This window comes from Bos grunniens, chromosome 10 (genome assembly GCF_055505025.1).
Source record: "Bos grunniens cultivar Pamir isolate PY7600 chromosome 10, Bosgru_T2T1.0, whole genome shotgun sequence".
In the NCBI taxonomy this organism is placed as follows: domain Eukaryota; kingdom Metazoa; phylum Chordata; class Mammalia; order Artiodactyla; family Bovidae; genus Bos; species Bos grunniens.
In genome coordinates this window covers 94748493-94767643 of record NC_141174.1, presented here as the reverse complement: position 1 = coordinate 94767643, position 19151 = coordinate 94748493, and the positions used below count along the sequence as shown (strand labels likewise).

The following is a 19151-nucleotide window of genomic DNA, read 5'->3' as shown; positions in this document are numbered from 1 at the left end:
CGGGGGTTCTGTGGAATAATGGATGTGAAACTGTCTCCTTTCTCTCCTGGCTTAGAGTAGGCATCAGAGGAAGATTTGCCAAGTTTTCCTTCCTTAAGGTCAAGGATCATGACTTATAAATCCATGTATTTCTAGCCTTCAGGAAAAGTCATACATAGTGGGTACGCTCTGTAAATTCTTTAAGACTGGATTTAATAGCCTCTCATTTAGGGAAATTGGGTGTATTTATTTTAGGCATAGAAATAATAGAGATGGAGAAATAACTGTTTGTTTTTCCCCTACTAGCTGATAGGGAATGCTCTTCTGAAATACATGAAATGTGTTTTGAAAAAGTAATTAAAATCCTGACAGAGATTTATTTCTGGTTTGCTTAAGCTTAAAAATCTGAAAGATTTTTAAGGAAGACTAGATATGATAAATGCTGCACAGGGGCAGGGTGGGGGAAGAAAACCTATATTTAACAAGCAGTTCCTACAGGATATCCATTTTGTATATTTATATGTATGAGCTTTCTGGAAGAATTAGAAAAAAATTGCTAATGGTTACCTTTGGGAAGAGGATCAAGGATTAGGGAGAAGAAGACTTTTATTTTCATTTTATACTTTTCTGTGTGGTTTGAATTATTGGCCATGGGGGCACATTTGAGTTAAAAAAATATATATATAGATAGATAGATAGATATCTGGGGGAATTGAAAAATAGGCTGTTTTTCTTTTTTATATATTAAAATCTCATAAGTATTATCTTTAACTTTTATTTGCAAGGGGCTTAAGTACAGGGTGCTAATAATAAATGCAGATTTTCTGTCCCTTGTCAAGTCACTAAGCCGTCGCCCTCGCAGGAATGAGCTCTTAGCCGTTACTACCCCTGAGGTTTAAAAAGCTCCCAGGTTGGGCTAAGTCCTTGCACTCCTGCTAAGCGGAGGAATGTAGCATCCGGTTATGAGCCCTGAAAATGCTAGAATCATTACTCTGTAATGCTCTAACCTGGTTTAGGGAAGATGTAGCTGCAAGGGATGGCCCAGAAGGGGATGACAGGACACGGAGACCCACCCAGAAGGACCATCATCCATTCTGAACTGGAAAAGCAAGGGGGTTATAGCTCCTTCAGAGCATGGCACAGGAACCGACTCATTTTGGGCTTCCCAGGGGGCACTAGTGGTAAAGAACCTGCCTGCCACTGCCGGATACATAACAGCTTCCATCCCTGGATCGGCAAGATTCCTCTGGAGGAGGAAATGGCAACCCACTCTAGTATTCTTGCCTGGAGAATCCCAGGAACAGAGGAGCCTGGAGAGCTACAGTTCACGGGGTTGCAAAGAGTTGAATACGACTAAAGTGACTTAGCACGTCTGTGCTGCTCTTCGTAGCAAGAACTTGGATTTTCCTTTTTGCTCTAGCACCACCCAGCCGTTGGCAGCATCAGCTCCCTTACCTCCCCCACCAAGGGTCAGGATGTACCCATCTGGAGTACCTGAGAGTAAGCAGTGCATCCCAGGTCACATACTTGGGTGGGACGAAGCAGCATGTCCCCCGAGCTCCCATCCGTCATTTTCCACTACCCAAGACTTAGCTCTAATTCTATGAGGGTGGCGTCCAGGGAGAAGGCACCTCTGAGACTTTTGAGGTACCACTTTCAATTTTAGATGTTACCTCCACCCAAGAGCCTGGACAAACTGGGATGTTTTCCCAGGAGGGCAGCCAGGAGGGTTAAAGGAATCATTACCATGTTGTACAAAGAGACGGACTGGGATGTAGGCAGCACTCACTTCTCTGTGGTTAGATCATTAATGTCCCTGTATGTCAGCTTCCCACCAATGAATGGTGTTCCCATAGTACTCACCTCAAAGGGTGGTAGAGAGGATTATGCAAGTTAATTCACGGAAGAGTTTAGAACTGGTAAGGGTTCCACAAGTACCAGTGACCACTTTTGTTCCTGGGGCCAGAGCCACAAGAAAGAGTCCCAAGTCTTTAGATGGCAACAGCCATGGGCTGCTCCTGGTCAATGCAACTCACTTTCTGACCTGTAGGCATTTCTAAAGACAGACATTATTATCAAGCAGCTTGCACGCATGCATGCTAAGTCACTTTAGTCACGTCCAACTCTTTGCGACCCTATGGACTGCAGCCTGCCAGGCTCCTCTGTCCATGGGATTCTCCAGACAAGAATACTGCAGTGGGTTGCCATGACCTCCTCCAGGGGATCTTCCCAACCCAGGGATAGAGCCCGCGTCTCTTATGTCTCCTGCATTGGCAAGCAGGTTCTTTCGTTCTAACCTGAGAAGTCCATCAAGCAGCTTAGCTTACTGATTAGTCTTCTGAGAGGCATGAGTGGCAAATTCAAGCCTCTTAGGCTGTAAATAAGAGATACGCCCCATATTCATTTTCCTGGGTGAATCTGCTCTGCGGATCCCTGTGCACTGTGCTGATACATTCTTTAAATTGTCTTCTCGACATGCGTTGGGCCTCATGATATGAGTGACCTCTTTATTGAGGAGGATGGTCTTTTTACGGTCAGCCACATAGTACAGAGAAAAGTAGGCCGTCCCTACCCAGGCAAAGGATAACCGCCCATCTCCTTTCAGCAGCCCAGTCTAAGTAAAAACAGCTTCTGTTGTGTCTTATTGTATAATTGCTGCAACGTTCGCCATTTCCTCTAGTTGTCTAGACTCGTCTGTCTGCAGAGCAGCGTCTGCATGTCATTGATGTGGGGTCACCAGACCTTGCCAAGTGCTTTCCTTCTGGGTCTCATTAATTTATTAACTGTTAGCAAATGAATTCATGTGAATGTTTAAGGAGGATATTTCCCTAACCTAAAGCAATAAATAAGGTAGTGTTTTCTCAGCTTGTAACCTAAATGCTGCTGGGCACCTTCAACACTTGTTTGAGAAGGGACTACTCAAATGGTGCTTTGGTGAAGCAAAGGAAAAAAGGCAGAATTGAGTAAAAGATGTAGCGGGCAGCTTTTTTAAAGCCAAAACTCTTTTTTATTAATTATGCCATTTCCCCTAGACCTTGCATACCCTTTTGGAAACCTTCCAAAAAATAACATTTGCCATACCTAATATTGTATCATCCTATGGAAAACTCTGGACAGAGTTTATGAGGGCTTGGTTTTTTAGAAGAAGCAAGTGAATTGGAAAATTCAGCTGTTTGCTCAGTGATACCAAGAGGGGCATCTATTTAACTCTTGATTTTTCCATTTGTTTCCTTTACGAAAGCAAAGCCAACCATGGTGAGTTGAACAACCCCAAACCACAAGCAGCGATTTTCCTTCTTCTTAAGCTCCTGATGCCAAGAAAAAGTTTTTCTTTTCTGAGCAGGATTTGGGAGAGACCATTTTGAGATTAACTCTTGTAAACTTAACCTTCCCTAACATCCCTTCCTTTCAAGGAAGGGCCAGGGTTTTCAGGAGAACCAGAGAGAAAGAACCTAGCGATCTTGTAGAAGTTTCCTAGGAGTCTGGCTGTGGCCCAGGTCATCTGCTGCAGCGCAGGCTTGAAGCAGGCTAAAGGATCCATTTGACCTGGGAGCCCCTGACTCAGTCCCCATCTCGGCCTTGCTGTGGTGCTAAGCTGGGCATTTGGACCAAAGATGACACAGCCATGAATCAAAGTGCGGGACTGTTCTCTATGGGGACTCCTCATGCCTGCCCATTGGGGGTACCCTCCCCACAAGGCTGGGGAGAACGTGACCGTCTCATCTTCTGCCCTTGCCATCGCCCAAGGCAGCCTGAGGAAACCCACAGAGCTTGTTTTCCAGCTTGAAAGCGGATTCATGGATCCTGCAGAATCTATTTGTAAAGGAGCTGCTTTCCCACGCAGAATTCTAGGACGTCTCCTGCCCCTTGTTCACTTGCTGTTCCGAGTGTCGTTCCTGCCCACTCTGACGTGTTTCTTTGTTTTCTGTGTGTTGCAGGCAGCATAGTCTACCTCGGCATGATGGTGGGGGCATTCTTCTGGGGAGGCCTGGCAGACAAAGTGGGAAGGAAGCAGTCCCTTCTGATTTGCATGTCTATCAACGGATTCTTTGCCTTCCTGTCTTCATTTGTCCAAGGTTATGGCTTCTTTCTCTTCTGTCGCTTACTTTCTGGATTCGGGTAAGGCTTTTCTCTTTCGGATTTTATAGTAATGTGTTTATTCTACATAAAGACATAATGTACGTGTTTTCCACTCTAGAGGCTCTCATTACCAAAAAATTATCCCTTAATGCATTTCCTTTCCCATCTTTGTGTCAGCCTTAGGAGCCATAATGCTGGTTCTTAGAAATATAATTATCAACCTTTAAATCCAGAAGAGAAGGGAATACGCATCTGTGTTCCCGTGGCTGATTCTTTTAGTGCTTTATGTCTAGGAAATGGGTGTTGTTTTCAAAGGAATGCTATATCTGTGGCAGTGCACATTTATGAGTGGATGTTTTTTTCTTCTAAAAATTTAAGCCAGAAATAGCTTTAGTCCTACCTATTATGAACTAATTAAAGGTTTGAACCATTCAACAATGCTCTTAAATCCAAGATGAGAGGGTCTCAAGTAAATATTGTTTAATTGATCCATGGTAACTGCAGGAGACCACCTGCAATGCAGGAGATCTGAGTTTGATCCCTGGGTCCAGAAGATCCCCTGGAGAAGGAAGTGACAACCCCCTCCACAGAGGAACCTGGCAGGCTACAGTCCGTGGGGTCGCAACCAGTTGCAACATGACTTAGCGACTAAACCACCAATAGCATATTTAACTAAGTAGGAAGCCTGCTTCATGAGATGCAATAGGTTCTTTTTATAGGTTCCTGACTTCTGGTGAATCAACAGAAGTTGTGCTATTGACAAGTGCAGTGGCATAGTATAACCAATGGTTAGTCGTTTTTGTTAAAGAACTTGAAGCACTCGTTACTAGATTAAGCAAATCCACAGCTTAGGAAAACCCAATATTTCAATTAGGAGAGTCCAAGAAACTGCTTGAATAGGAAAAAAAAATAGTGTAAATATAAAATTTCTGATTCATGCTTAAGAACTCTGTTTAAGATGTTGTTTAGAGATGTTGTTTCTGAGGGAGTCTAGCATAAGACGAATCTATAGGAATAATATAAAATAAAAGAAAAATGAATGAAGAAGGGGCAGGAATCTGTGCTGGGTTATGAATTTGAGAAGCCGATCAGTTGTGGTTGATGATGTTGGTCACCACACAGCAAAGCCCAGTTTTGCCCAAAGAGAAGGTCAAAAAGCTGCAGCCCATCTCTCTTAATTACATATGGTAGTACTTTAAAATCAGAGCTAAGATTAACCAGAATATAAGACATCAAAGAGAAAGACTATGTAAGTGGATTATTTTAAGAGTACAAAGGTTTCCCCGTGCAGACTAATGGTTCACTTTCATAATTCATTCAAAACACTTACATTTTTATATTGTTTTCTGCCACAAGATTTGTTCACATATTGAGATTGGTGGATCCACAGATTTTTCTGATGTTCTTTTTTTATCTTCTGGAACCTCATCTGTGCTACATTCTACACACAGGATGTGTGTGCATGCTCAGTTGCTCAGTCGTGTCCGACTCTTTGCGACCCCATGGACCGTAGCCCGCCAGGCTCCCCTGTCCATGGAATTTTCCAGGCAAGGAGACTGGAGTGGGTTGCCATTTCCTACTCCAGGGGATCTTCCCGACCCAGAGATCAAACCCATGTCTCTTGCATTTCCTGCTTTGACATATTCTTCACACAGGGGGCACTTGGCAAATGTGTGACTAAGTTGCAGGAATCTCAGGAGTTCTCCTTAGAGTGAAGACACTGCAGTAAAGCAGGAGGGTTGGAAAGTTTGGGAAAGTGTGAAAATATTTTTTCCTTGGAAAAAATGATCAGAATCAATCATTTGCTTTTTATCGATGGGGAAAGAGGGCTTTTTCTTAGCAGAGGGGATGCTTGGTGTTCAAGGCTCTGTGTGAGACTGGCTGCACACGTCATCTGTGGGGAGGATTTCTGGGTCATGAATTCAGAGGGCTGCAGCCAAGCCAGTGCTGAGTGAGGTGAGATACCTGAGGAAGAGCAGGTGCGATTAAAGCTGCTTGTTAAAGGACCATCTCAGGGTCCATAGGATAAGACATTCTTGCCACAGGAGAACTTCCTCCTGCTTTTTCTTTTATGTACATAATACCGCTAGCCTGTCAGAAGAAGCCTAACAACCCAAGTTCTGAACTTTCCAGTCCTTTCCATTCACAACCTTATCCAGAAAATATCAACAATATCCATAGACTCAAAAGTACCTGGCCGGGTTTGGATGATTATGGCAATTTTCATTGCCAGTCTAGATGAAGACATGGGCAACTCCATTGACTGCAGAGAAAAGGGCCATTCTGGTGGCTGTAGCATACTCCAGACTAAGGGACTGTCCAGAAGCTAATTCAAGGGCAGCACAGAGACAGAAACAGCTTGGGTATATTCATGACATCATTTGCTTCTTTGTTGCCGACACATCATTTTTCAACCAGCAGCTCAGGGCTGCAGACCTCTAAATAAGAAAATTTACCTGGCAAAGCACAGACTGTGCATTGCTAATTCAGCTACCCTCTATCAATTGTGCTCCGAGAGACTAATGCACTGAATGCCTTTGCAAAGTGGGCTCAGAATGGGGAGTCCAGAAATTCAAGTCCACCCTACCCCTGGCCTTACTGTGAGCCCTTGGGAAAGTCCCGCGGGCCCTCCAGCCTGCTGCTGCTTTTGTGAAAGGGAGAAAATAGTGCTTTGCATCCTACCTTTGAGTATGAGGATCAAGTGAGATTGCATGTTGAATCTTGCCTTAAAGTGACAGCAGATGGAGAGGGGAAAAGAGGCTTCTTTCCGACTTTGATTCCCAGAGGGAAACAGAAAAGACTAATCACGGGCAAAGACTTGGAAGAAAACAGGCAAGTAAAATGGAGCATCCCTGCTCTCCAGAATAGTTGGGAGAGTCCCTCAGCTGGGAGTGGGGCTTGCGGGGAAGCCATGTGAGCTTACTCACCTGGGCCCAGGTAGCGAAACACTCAGGACCTTGTAGGATCCAGCAGCTAAGGGGACCTGAGAAACACAGCTGTTAAGGGAAGTGAAGAAATCAGTCTCTCTTCCTTGGATGAGTTTGGTGCCTTGTTGCCTTCTCCTAACATATGGAGAGCTGCCCGGATGACAGAGGGGTTGTCTTGGCAGCGAGGGTTCATCTGGACACTCTCAGCTGAGTCTCTATGTTCTCCAATTCCATTCCAACTCAAAAACAAAACTCTTTCACACCTTCTCTTCTCCTGAAACCATGGAGGACCTTTCACAGTTATAGATGAGACCTGGCCCCTAGATGCTTCCTGTCTGCTTGGAGAGGGAAGGTACACAGACAGCCCTCCCGTTGTTGTTCAGTCGCGTCTGACTCTTTGCAACCCCATGGACTGCAGCACACCAGGCCTCCCTGTCCTTCACCATCTCCCAGAGTTTGCTCAAACTCATGTCTATCGAGTCGGTGATGCTATCTAACCATTTCGTCCTCTGTCGTCCCCTTCCCCTCCTGCCCTCAATTTTTCCTGACATCAGGTTCTTTTCCAGTGAGTTGGTTCTTTGTATCAGGTGGCCAAAGTATTGGAGCTTCAGCCTCAGCATCAGTCCTTCCAATGAATGTTCAGGGTTGATCTCCTTTAGGATTGACTGGTTTGATCTCCTTGCTGTCCAAGGGACTCTCCAGAGTCTTCTCCAGCACCACAATTCAAAAGCATTCCCATTCTCTATATGCTAAGAACTAGTCAGTGTCCTTTATGGGGCAGCAGCAAGGGGTGTGGGAGGCTCATAGATGAAGAGAAAATGGTGACAAAACTGTGAGTGAAAAGCCAGTTTCTGCATGAAGGCTCCTGTTGTTTAAAAGGCTTTGTTCAAACCCTTTCCACATCCATCACTTACACACTGAAAACATAAGCAGCTGAAGTTTTGACATAGTCCTTTTATTTAAACATTGTTAGTTAAAACTTGAGTCAAAGAATTAAGACTTTGATCCTAGAGACCTTAAATAGGAGATCTTGTTATTTCTATGCACCAGGCAGCTCCCTTATCCACGTCTGATCTGGTTTTAAATTGAAGAGAACTCGGTGAACAAGGAAGGAAAATTTCAGAATGTTGGCACTTTTTTCCCGTTGTGGAACTCTGGTGCTCAGACCCTGCAACTCTCCACACATTTCCCAGGAGCATCACTCTCACCATCCTTTCAGCTTCACGGGGTCTTCTTCCTGGTCCCTCAGCACTCACAACCTCAGACCACCCCTCCCATTGACGCTCCCCACAGACCCCTGGTTGGTCTTTTTGGTTGCACTGATCAATACACCAAAATATTTGCTTCTTATATGTCTTTCCTCCACCAGCATGTAAATTCCAAGAGATTGACAGGATAGGTCTGTCCACTCTTTACTGCTTAATCGCAGGAAGCTTAATAAAGTCTTACTTGGTCTGTGTAAGGGGAAGAGTTCTCAATTAAATGACCAAAAGTTGAACTTGCATCATAAAAACAAAAAGGCATGGCCCTCAGTCAATTTCCAGACTTGAGCCAGTTTACAGACCCAGAACCCCTTGAATGAAGGGGAGACCCTACTACATTGCTGGAAGTTTATGCTATTCATCTTTCCCCCAGTCTTCCCCAAAAGGACCTGTAGCCTTTTACCAGGGTAACTGAATGAGAGAAAAGGAAATAATCAACTTTTCAGAGCTTACTAGGCACTGGCTCTGAACTGACATTAATTCCAGGGGACCCAAAATGTCACTGTGGTTCACCACTCAGAGTTAAGGACTTACAGAGGTCAGGTGTTCAATGGAGTTTGATCTCAGATCCATCTCACAGTGAGTCCAGGAGGTCCCTGAATCCATCCTGTGGTCACTTCCCAGTTCCAGAATACATAATTGGAATGGACAGAGCACTGGTAGGATCTCCACATTGGTATGGTGCCTGTCTACCAATTCCTCACACTGGGCCTTTCAGAGGAGGAAGCGAATTTCTGGGTCACAGTCCAAACCCCTCATTGCACAGGTTAAGGCTCAGTGATGGGACCAGGAGGGACACAGCCAGGACTTAGGTGCAGTGAAGTCCTTCTGAACTGGCCACTCTGTGAACAGGCAAACTGTGCATTCTGAATCCAAGGTTAAGATGCCTTGTGTTGACTTTATTGCAAGTGCCACAGGCTTCCTCTTGCCCTGTCTTATTTTGTTTCTGAGGCATCATTAGCAGGACTGTGTTATATTCCTGCTCTGCATATAAAGGAGCCTGATGGCTGGGTTTGTGATAGATGTGCTTTCCTCTTTATTCACCACACTAAGTCATGAGTGTATTTTCTTAGAAACAAATGTGTCCAAGTGCCAAATTCTGTATGACTTTACGTGTTTATTCAGCACAAGGCACACTCTTCCTGCCAGGGACAGCAGTGTTTTATGCGAAGGAGGAGTAGGGCATCAGCAATTATTCATCTGTCTCTCAGTTTCCTAAGTGAGTCTCACATCGGGGAACAGACATTTCCCTCTCCTCTTTTGTTACAGAAAATTAGAAAGATGGGAAATGGAGTTGACACCATTGATTCATTTTCATTTGCCCAGAATTAAATTATTTGTTTCCAGTCACCGTTAATTATGAGAATGGGAATGCTTCAGATGCCGGGCAATGTCAAACTTGGGAGCATCTTGCTGAAGGCCTGGCACTGCTAAGCGTAAAGGTCAGGAGAAAACTACACCAGCAACAGAAATTAAAATGAAATTTCAGTGTCTGTGTATGGTAGGAGAATGACTGGCCATTTCTCCCTCTGCAAATGGAGCCTCATAAATGCATCCTTCATAGCTAAACAATATCTATCCATTCACTGATATCAATCCATTGTTGTCAGGGTGCAATAACCGGAATACCTTGACTTGATAGAAATGATCACCACTAACTGAAATCCTTCAAACTATGTAGAACCTCATTTATGTCCGGAACATTTCTAAAATAATTGAGTATGCAAAAATACCCTGCCTTTTTGAAATTAGAACATTGGGGCACGGATAGATTGACTTCCATGTGTTCAGTAGACTCCCAGCTCTTCTGAGTTTTAGTCTAATTCCAAACTGTAAGGTTATACCTCCTGCATTGGAAAAACGCAGAACTGTTTAAAATTTTTCAACTTTTAAACATGTTTTATCAAACATCTATGTAGTAGTTGCCCTATTGAGAGATGCTGTGTTAAGTACTTTATAAATATTGATTCATTAAAGCCTCATGGTGACCCTATGAGGAAGATAATATTTATGCTACCCATTTTATAGATGAGAACGATGAGGCACAGAGAGGCTAATGGTAAAATCATACCCAGGCAGTCTGGCTCCATGCTTATAACCACCAGGCCTGTGTTATCTCAGATTCATTGAGAAATGTCTGTGATTTCATACCACACGATGTCTGATCCATGACAGACACCAAATAAACATTTTGAACAGATCCGTTCAAGATTTCTGACCCAAAGAATTGGAATGGAAAGACTGTTTCCAATATGGAAGATGAGGCAACAGACTAAATTACCTTTAATCCAAAAATAATTGCAAACCCAAGTTATAAACAGTGAGTCAGTGTTTTCCTGGGCCTGTGCAGTCCCGCAGGCCATATGTAGCCACGAAGTATATGAAATGTGGCCAAATTTAGATGTGCTGTAAAGTATAAAGTACATAGCACTGGATTCCAAAGCCTTAATACATGCAAAAGAGAATAAAATATCTCATTAATAATTTTTAGATTGATTACATGTTAAAATGATAGTATTTGGATACATTGGGTTAAATGAATATTTATTAAAAGTTAACTGCAGCCTTGTTTTAATATCTTTTCTAGAAAATTCAAAATTTTATACATACTTCACATGGTATTTCTGTTGGAAAGCACTGCCTTAAACAATGCCTTTTATGAGAATTTCCAACAACAGTGGGCCATTCAGACACAGTTTATTTCCCTGTATACCTTTTGGCGAAAGAACTATAGATTCCAAGGGAGAAAGAAGTAACAGAGGAAAAGTTCTCCCAAAGTCATAATGTATAATTATGAAAAATTAGCCACATGCACTTTTAAGAACTGACTCTGTGAGCTCCATGAGGGTAGGGATATGTATTCTTCGTGCTTGTCCCTCCAGCACCAGGTCCTTGGCCCAGATCTTGGCTGGGTGAGGGGCTGGATGGTGCGGGGGAGGGGGGGATGATGGATGGATTGGTAAATGGCAGCTGAGTGGGAGACTGAGGAGAAAAGGGTGATTAGATATATACAGCAAGTGACTGGAAAAGTCTGCATGTCTTTTTTCATCACTTCTTACAGATCATCCTAACGGTCATCACCATCTTTATTCACAACATCATCTAGGTGCTGTGGGAGTGCATGATTCCAGCTGTCTCAATAGTGAGATGATTCTTTTCCAAGACAGCATGAGGATTCTGATCTCTGAATACATCTTCTCCCTCCATGGCAGCCTGTCTGCTGCTGTGGATATGCAGATCTGTTTAGGTTTGAGGGGCTTTGTGTGCATGCTACGTTGCTAAGTTGCTTCAGTCGTGTCCGACTCTTTGTGACCTTATGGACTGTAGGAACCGCCAGGCTCCTCTGTCCGTGGGATTCTCCAGGCAAGAACACTGGAATGGGTTGCTATGCCCTTCTCCAGGGGATTTTCCCGACCCAGGCATTGAACCAGCGTCTCCTGAATTTGCAGGCAGATTCTTTACCACTAGCTGCTGCCTGAAGTTGTTTAGGTTTGACAGGCTTAGGGCACCAATATGGTTGCAAACAAGGGCTAGGGGAATTGAAATTATGTTTTCTTAGAAACACAACTTTTACTCAGATTATATGTGTGCATCTCCATATTCTCAAAATAGTCAGGTTTAAGCTGCGGCTTTGCAGATGGGAAGACTAAAGCTACCCTAACCCCCCACGCTTTAGCATCAAAGCTGGGCATGAGGGATCCCTATTCCTAATTTGATGATTGGTTTTGTTACCAGGAAACATTCTTTTCCTGTCTCTATCTTGATTACTTACAGTAGACATATGCCTTCTAATCAATACAGCAATCTCATTTTCTGTGCCAGCCTAGCCTGTTCAGAGATGTTAGATCTGTGTTCTTTCATCTAAACCTCTGAGCAGCCTCCTCTGTGATACTCTGTTACTATCATAAAAAGGAAGTCCATCTTTGGAGTTGCTGCTTTAGCTGGTAGGCTGCAGTCCATGGGGTCGCTGAGAGTCGGACACGACTGAGCGACTTCACTTTCACTTTTCACTTCCATGCACTGGAGAAGGAAATGGCAACCCACTCCAGTGTTCTTGCCTGGAGAACCCCAGGGACAGGGGAGCCTGGTGGGCTGCCGTCTATGGGGTCGCACAGAGTCGGACACGACTGAAGCGACTTAGCAGCAGCAGCAGCAGCAGCTTTAGTTGTCTACTTCTGGGTCCAGTTGAAAACACAGTGAACTGGTTCCGAATTGCTGTCCAACTTGCCTGGCAGTTCAGTGTCTTCTTTCTTTTTTTGGTTGCTGATTCTGAGCAAGGATTAAAAGGATATTTTTCATGAAAATTATTTGTGATTGTGATTCCTGGCATAGACTACAGCATTCATTAGTCATTTTTATAAACCCATAATACTTGTAATAAAGCCACCAGAGTCAGCTCTTGGTGGATTTTGCCACCTGCTTACTATCTATAAGGAACACATGACTTTACAATGCTTATTCAACTTCCTGCTTAATTACATTCTCATGTAATACCTCATTTCCCAATGGAAAGGGAAGTTTGAGGAACGGCACTGGCTGGCAATCACGCGGTGAAGTAAGTAAGAATAAAATTACTCATTATTATCAATACGTGCTCACTGAAGCATTAAAGCACAACAGAATTATTCAATTCTTTTCAGGACAGGAAGTCATCATTCTATAATTTCTCCCCTGAACATCATACTTCGAGCCATTTTAAGTATAACTGGCCTTTTTGCGTACAACCTCCTTCTTTCACCATAGAAACCTCCTCCTCATCTTCTCAGTAGCCAGCATACATCCGAGTGACAAGGTACGGAGACAGACATAATCCACCACGAAGGTGTCATCAAGGCTGGAGTGATGCGAGCTGTGCCTGTGAAATGTGCGGACTTAAATCAGTCAGGCTTCCCAGTTTTTCAAGGAGGTTTGTGGAGACAGGAATGTTTGGCCTTCTCCTTCTTCCCACTTTGCTAAACTCATTCAATTTACATGTCTCGTGTTTCCAACACAGAAATTTTGTCTGTAAAGCTGATATAAGTCTTCGCCTTATACTATATCTCATTTGTGAATTTGTCTTAGTTTACTGAGGAAAATATGTTTTATGACATTTACTTGATGCCTAATACTGAGTATTGCGAAAAGTATTGCAGAGCTTTTGAGGGGCATGTTATGTGTGTTCCCACACTTGAGTGGACACACACATGCAACGAGGTACTGGAGGGGTGCCAGCTTATTCTAGTGATGTGTTTTAATACAGATTCTTATTTACTTTCTTTATATTTCTGTAATTAAAGTTGTAAACACCTAACATTAACAGTACTTAGGGAAAATAGCTCCAACTCTGAAATTCCACATGTCAACGTTCTGTTTCATCAGTGTCAATTCAATTATTTTGAATCTGGCTAATCTTCTACCCATAATAGAGTGTGCATTTCAATTATTATTCCCTTTGTGCCTCCTACTACCATGGACAATGAAGATATGGTCCTTGATGGGAGCTAATAAAATAGACTTAATATCCTACGGTAAGAAAAATTCTTTATAAACCACCCTGATCTCATTGTTTCATTTGTGTAAATATTCTGTCAAAAATGAAATCGTGAGCACATTGCAACAGTAGCTACTTGATCAGTAGATAATGAACAATAAAGAGGTCTCCCTGTTAACTGTATTTAGACATTTACTGCCTATCTGCTGTGTAAAAGATAACCATGGTATGCCTTATATCCTGGCTGTTTAAAGTATCATATTTCCTCTATTACATCCCCATGGCAAGAGTTTCTCAACCTCAGCACTATTGATATTGGCAGCTGGATAAGTCTTTGTTGTGAGGGGCTGCTGTGAATATGATAGGGTTTTTAGCAGTGTGCCTGAACTCTGCCCACAATGTGCCAGGGGCAACCCCTGAGCTGTGATAACTAAAAATATCTCCAGACATTGTCAAATGTCTGCTGGGAGAGGGGCACAAAGTCAACCCTATTTAATAACCGTAGAGAATTTGAGAAACTCCATTCAGATATGTTTCTCCCTTCAAGTGTTCTCAGAAATTGTATCTTAGTACAATAAAACAAATAAGGAGATATATTAGCCCCTCATACAAAATAGTGAGGTAGAATAGTAATAGGGAGCTTTTAAAATAAGATTTGGTGGTGGAGGGTGACCACTAAGACATAGAGTAGTTCACGAACCCTTTTGGGGCTCTGCTGCTGTCAGAACTGCCATGCCGGCACCCCCAGCTTCTCCGGTCATGTTGGCCCAGGACATAAGGTGTATGTTTCCACTCACTGGAGAGGTTAGGTCGTCACAGCAGCTTAGTCCTCCCTCCATCATCAGAGAGTCTCGGGGCAATTCGTTTCTTACGAGTAAACAGTGCAAGCCCAGTAGGCCAAGTAAGGGGGATTCAAAGATGGATATGTTATAGTCGTCACCTTCCAAGAGCCTCTGGTCTAGTGTAAACAATGTGTAAGCGCTCTGATCAGCTATGAAACTCCAGGAACAGTTAATATTACGGCACACTGCAATGTACTGTAATGTTTTTTCTCTGCTTGAAGGATATCACCGTATGATGAGGAGTTAATGTTTTCCCCCAAATAGATGATCAGCTCACAATAGGAAATGTGAATGCTTGGATTGTTTTTTAGCTCTCTGAGTCTGAAGGACTTTGTGAGGGATTTAAATAGATTCCTTCCCTCCTTCTTCAGACTCACTTAGCCCTTGATGTTAGAATTCCTTGTGGTCTGCTTTACAAACATTGAGAGACATCCATGCAAAAAGAAATTCAAAAAGCAAAAATCAAAACAAAACAAAAAAAAACTTGAAAAAGAGACTTTGAATTAAAACCAGAAGGATTGTTTAAAAGCCCCTAAAGTTGGTGTTCTTTTATGCAACTGCATTGGTAGCCACCTGGAATACATTCATCTTGGTTCAGAGCAACCTGGCATCCCCTGACACACAACTGTGCCTTCCTGAAGTGTGAGTTACCACTCATACATACAGAGTGTCCAGAAAACCAATGAAACATTAATTAGGATGTTAAAAATCAGTAAAAACTGAGGCTCTTCCTTTGCATCGAAAAGTGAAGACACGGATTAGGGACCTGGGACTTTATAGTCCAGAGAAACAGATTCCTCACATCAAATGACAAAAGGAACAGCGTTAAATGATTTATGACACAGATGTTTTATTTCCCATTAAAATTGTGTGTTGTAATGGAACCATTTCAAACCTGTTTGAAGCATTGTTGAATTTTTAAATTCAGCTAGCTGTCCACGCATGGTGTGAGGTCCTCAGGAAGCCAGGCAGAGAACTGTGTGTTTCTGTGGTGTGGTTTATAGCTAGCTCTGACTGGTCATCATATACATCTGTTTCTTGTTTGGGGGTCTGGTTGATGGACTTGGACCTGGCTGGCTACCCTTGATGTGATGGTGCTGAGTTGCCATGTGCTACGTCTGAAATCACATGGAGATTTTAGGTAGAACCATCACATTCATACCCCAGAGGAACAGATATAGATGCTCTAAGTTAGTGATTTTCAAACTCTTTGAACAGTTGGTCTTACTAAGAGCATATATATATATAAGTATATATATAATTATGGGCTTCCCCAGGGCTCAGCAGTAAAGAATCTGCCTGCAATGCAGGAGCCGCAGGAGACATAGGTTCAGTCCCTGGATTGGGAAAATCCCCTGAAAGAGAGCAAAGCAGTCCACTCCATTATTCTTGCTTGGAGAATCCCATGGATTCTAGGAGCCTAGTGAGCTGTAGTCCTTAGGGTCGCAAAGAATCGGACATGACTGAAGCAACTTAGCACACATGCATATATATAGTTATATATTAAATGTATATTTATACCCACATATATACACATATGAATATATATTACACACTATAAATGTTTATTGTGAATGAAATGTATGAAATGATACTTATTACTTGAATGTCACTCAAATATTTCATGTCTGTTTCAATTTTTAAAATGCTATTGACATTTGCTAAATTAATTTTGTAGCCTGTAGATTGAAAAGCACTATTCTAGGTGGTCTGCACATATCCAGCCACAGATGACTGCCACATAAACAGGGGCAGACTCATGAAACGGTGCCATACCTACCAGTTGGTGCAGAGTGACACTATCAGCTCCATGGTTCATTAGGTACATCTGCTGCAGATGTGGCCTTTCTCTTCATTGCATTTGCTAAGATCACTGTCACTCTTTATCACATTAAAGGCACTCAGGAAATCAGTTATTGCTAAATGGATAAATACAAGTGTCATTCCTTGACATCAAATTTACTTGAAATGTCAATAGCAATTTTCCTTACAGAAACATGAACATAAAGGAATCAGTACATGTTTGAAAAACTGTATCACTAGATGTTGTCTTTACAACTTGCTTATATGTTGAGGGCTTCCCTGATAACTCAGTTGGTGAAGAATCCGCCTGCAATGCAGGAGACCCCAGTTCAATTCCTGGGTCAGGAAGATCCCTGGAGAAGGGATAGGCTACCCATTCCAGTATTCTTGGGCTTCCCTTGTAGCTCAGCTGGTACAGAATCTGCCTGCAATGTGGGAGACCTGGGTTCGATCCCTGGGTTGGGAAGATCCCCTGGAGAAGGGCAAGGCTATCCACTCCAGTATTCTGGCCTGGAGAATTCCATGGACTGTATAGCCCATGGGGTTGCAAAGAGTCGGACATGACTGAGCGACTTTCACTTTCACTATATTGTAGCACGCTTAAAAAAATAATTATCTTAAGAATTCACATATTGTTTAGAATGATAGTAATTATTTCCCATACTACCTTACTTTCTTAGACAGTATCTTAAAATTTGTGGAGTCAAGGCCAAGTTGACCTTCTGATGAGTTCTATGGCCCATCTCCCTAGAATGAACAAAATTTTGATTCCATAGACCCTCATTTGAGAACCTTAACCTGAGAAGAGGTCACTGTTCATACCCTCTATCCAGAGATCAGACAGTGTCTCTTAAAATCACCTTGACTGGAAGGAAGCATTGCGCTGTTGGTAATCTAAACCAGCAGCTCTTTATGTGATTGTCCCAGTGCCCCTTTCACATGTACTCATTTAGCAGTATCTGCTGGACTGGGACCAGAGCCAGTCTAGGAAGCAGCCCTGTGGGTCCTGTGTTAACATATCCCTCAGACAGGGCTGTAGGACCAATGCTGCAGAGCAGGATCAGTTGCAGTCAGCCCTCTAGAGGTGTTTGAATCTCTTTCCAAAGTCCCCATGTCATGGACAAGACATAACCATCATATATATATATATATATATATGGGAGTTGGTGATGGACAGGGAGGCCTGGCATGCTGCGATTCATGGGGTCACAAAGAGTCGGACACAACTGAGCGACTGAACTGAACTGAACTGAATGTGTTAAAGTATTTCCTAGATCATACCAAATATTGTGCTTTTTGATAAACACCATGTAGAACATCAACAAGAAACAGAAAGTCCATGGAGATCTTAAGCTAAGTGCTCTATATAAAGCACATGAGTAGGGTACCACTCCCACCTTTTGGTAACATGGTTTAATTGCAGGTTCAAGTTTGGGGAGGATAATAAACCTATTTTGAACATGCTGTGTGCTTATTTGCTCAGTCGGTCCGACTCTTTGCGACCCCATGAACTGTAGCCTGCGAAGCTTCTCTGTCCACGGGGATTCTCTAGGCAAGAATACTGTAGTGGGTTGCCATGCCCCACGCCAGGAGATCTTCCCAACGCGGGGATCGAACCCCAGTCTCCCGCGTTGCTGGCAGATTCTTTACCATCTGAGCCGCTATTAAAGTTACTAAGTTGTAGAAAATGTACCTTCCTTGATACGCTGGAAAAGAAAGAGAACATGTGTTGATAGAGCTTGCGTTAGCTCTGCCCTTCGTGTTTCACACTGGCTGTACGAGCTCTGATATCACATACCGTCCCTACCTCTTGGCAGGATTGGAGGAGCCATCCCCACCGTGTTCTCCTACTTTGCGGAAGTGCTGGCCCGAGAGAAGCGGGGCGAGCATCTGAGCTGGCTCTGCATGTTCTGGATGATCGGCGGCATCTACGCCTCGGCCATGGCCTGGGCCATCATCCCGCACTACGGTAAGAGGCCCGCCTTGCCCCAGCCGGGCGGTCCCCTTGTTTCGTTTCAGCTTCCATTTCCACCCGTTTCCTCTCTTGTTAATGCTGATTGGAAAACAGTGCCATCATCATGTCTCTCCCTTTTGTAATGTCTAGGATTCGCATTCCCAACCCCTTACGAGATCTGTATGAGGTAGGACTGTGCCGGCGATCCTTTGGGAAGACTTTTCATTTTGCTGTTTTCAATGTCTCCACTTTCCTGTGTTCCCATTGTGCTGTCAACATGGGCTCCCGTGTAAGTGGAGGTGAAAGGATGCACAGGTCGTAGCCTATAAGGCAGCTTGACTTACAGTGGTTCTTGGGCTCCTCACGCGTGTGAGACACTGCGAGTACCTTGACTCATCTCCTCTCGGCTTAGTCCATGGCTCAGCCCATGGCGGCCTCACCTCTTCCAGAAGCTCAGAACTGGGATGGGAGCAGGGAGAGCCCCGTCTTCTTAAGGACCATCAGTTTGCAGAGCTTCAGAAGTGACTCTACACCCCTCCACGCTCCCCTCCTCAGTCTCCCCTGAGCGCTCACTGCTCTGCCACCTCAGGCACCTGAAGGTTTCGTGTTTCTGAGCAGTGCTCACGCTGTCAGAAGCCACAGCTCCCAGGTGCCTCACCCATAAACCGTGAAATGCCAGGAGAGGTTAACAGAATCTAGGAATTGAATTCGATATAGAAGGAGAGGGAAAGGTAGCTGTTCCGGCCATATTTATGTGTGTATGAGTGTGTGTGCATGTGTGTGTGTGAGAACAGGATGAAGCTGACAAAGCATGAACACTGGATATATTTAAAC

The 19151-nt window shown here is 43.5% G+C and overlaps 1 protein-coding gene across 6 annotated transcripts in view; it reads left to right on the top strand.

Moving 5' to 3' along the window:
* SV2C (synaptic vesicle glycoprotein 2C) overlaps window positions 1-19151 on the top strand; it is a 444657-nt gene that overhangs the window by 323318 nt on the left and 102188 nt on the right. For 4 of the 6 annotated variants that reach the window (XM_086323187.1, XM_086323185.1, XM_086323188.1 and 1 more), the window contains exons 3-4: window positions 3918-4098; window positions 18181-18332. In XM_086323187.1, the coding sequence (XP_086179313.1) occupies window positions 3918-4098; window positions 18181-18332 (333 nt within the window). The remainder of the gene's footprint in view (window positions 1-3917; window positions 4099-18180; window positions 18333-19151) is intronic. The other 2 variants (XM_086323190.1, XM_086323189.1) reach the window with 1 other exon arrangement.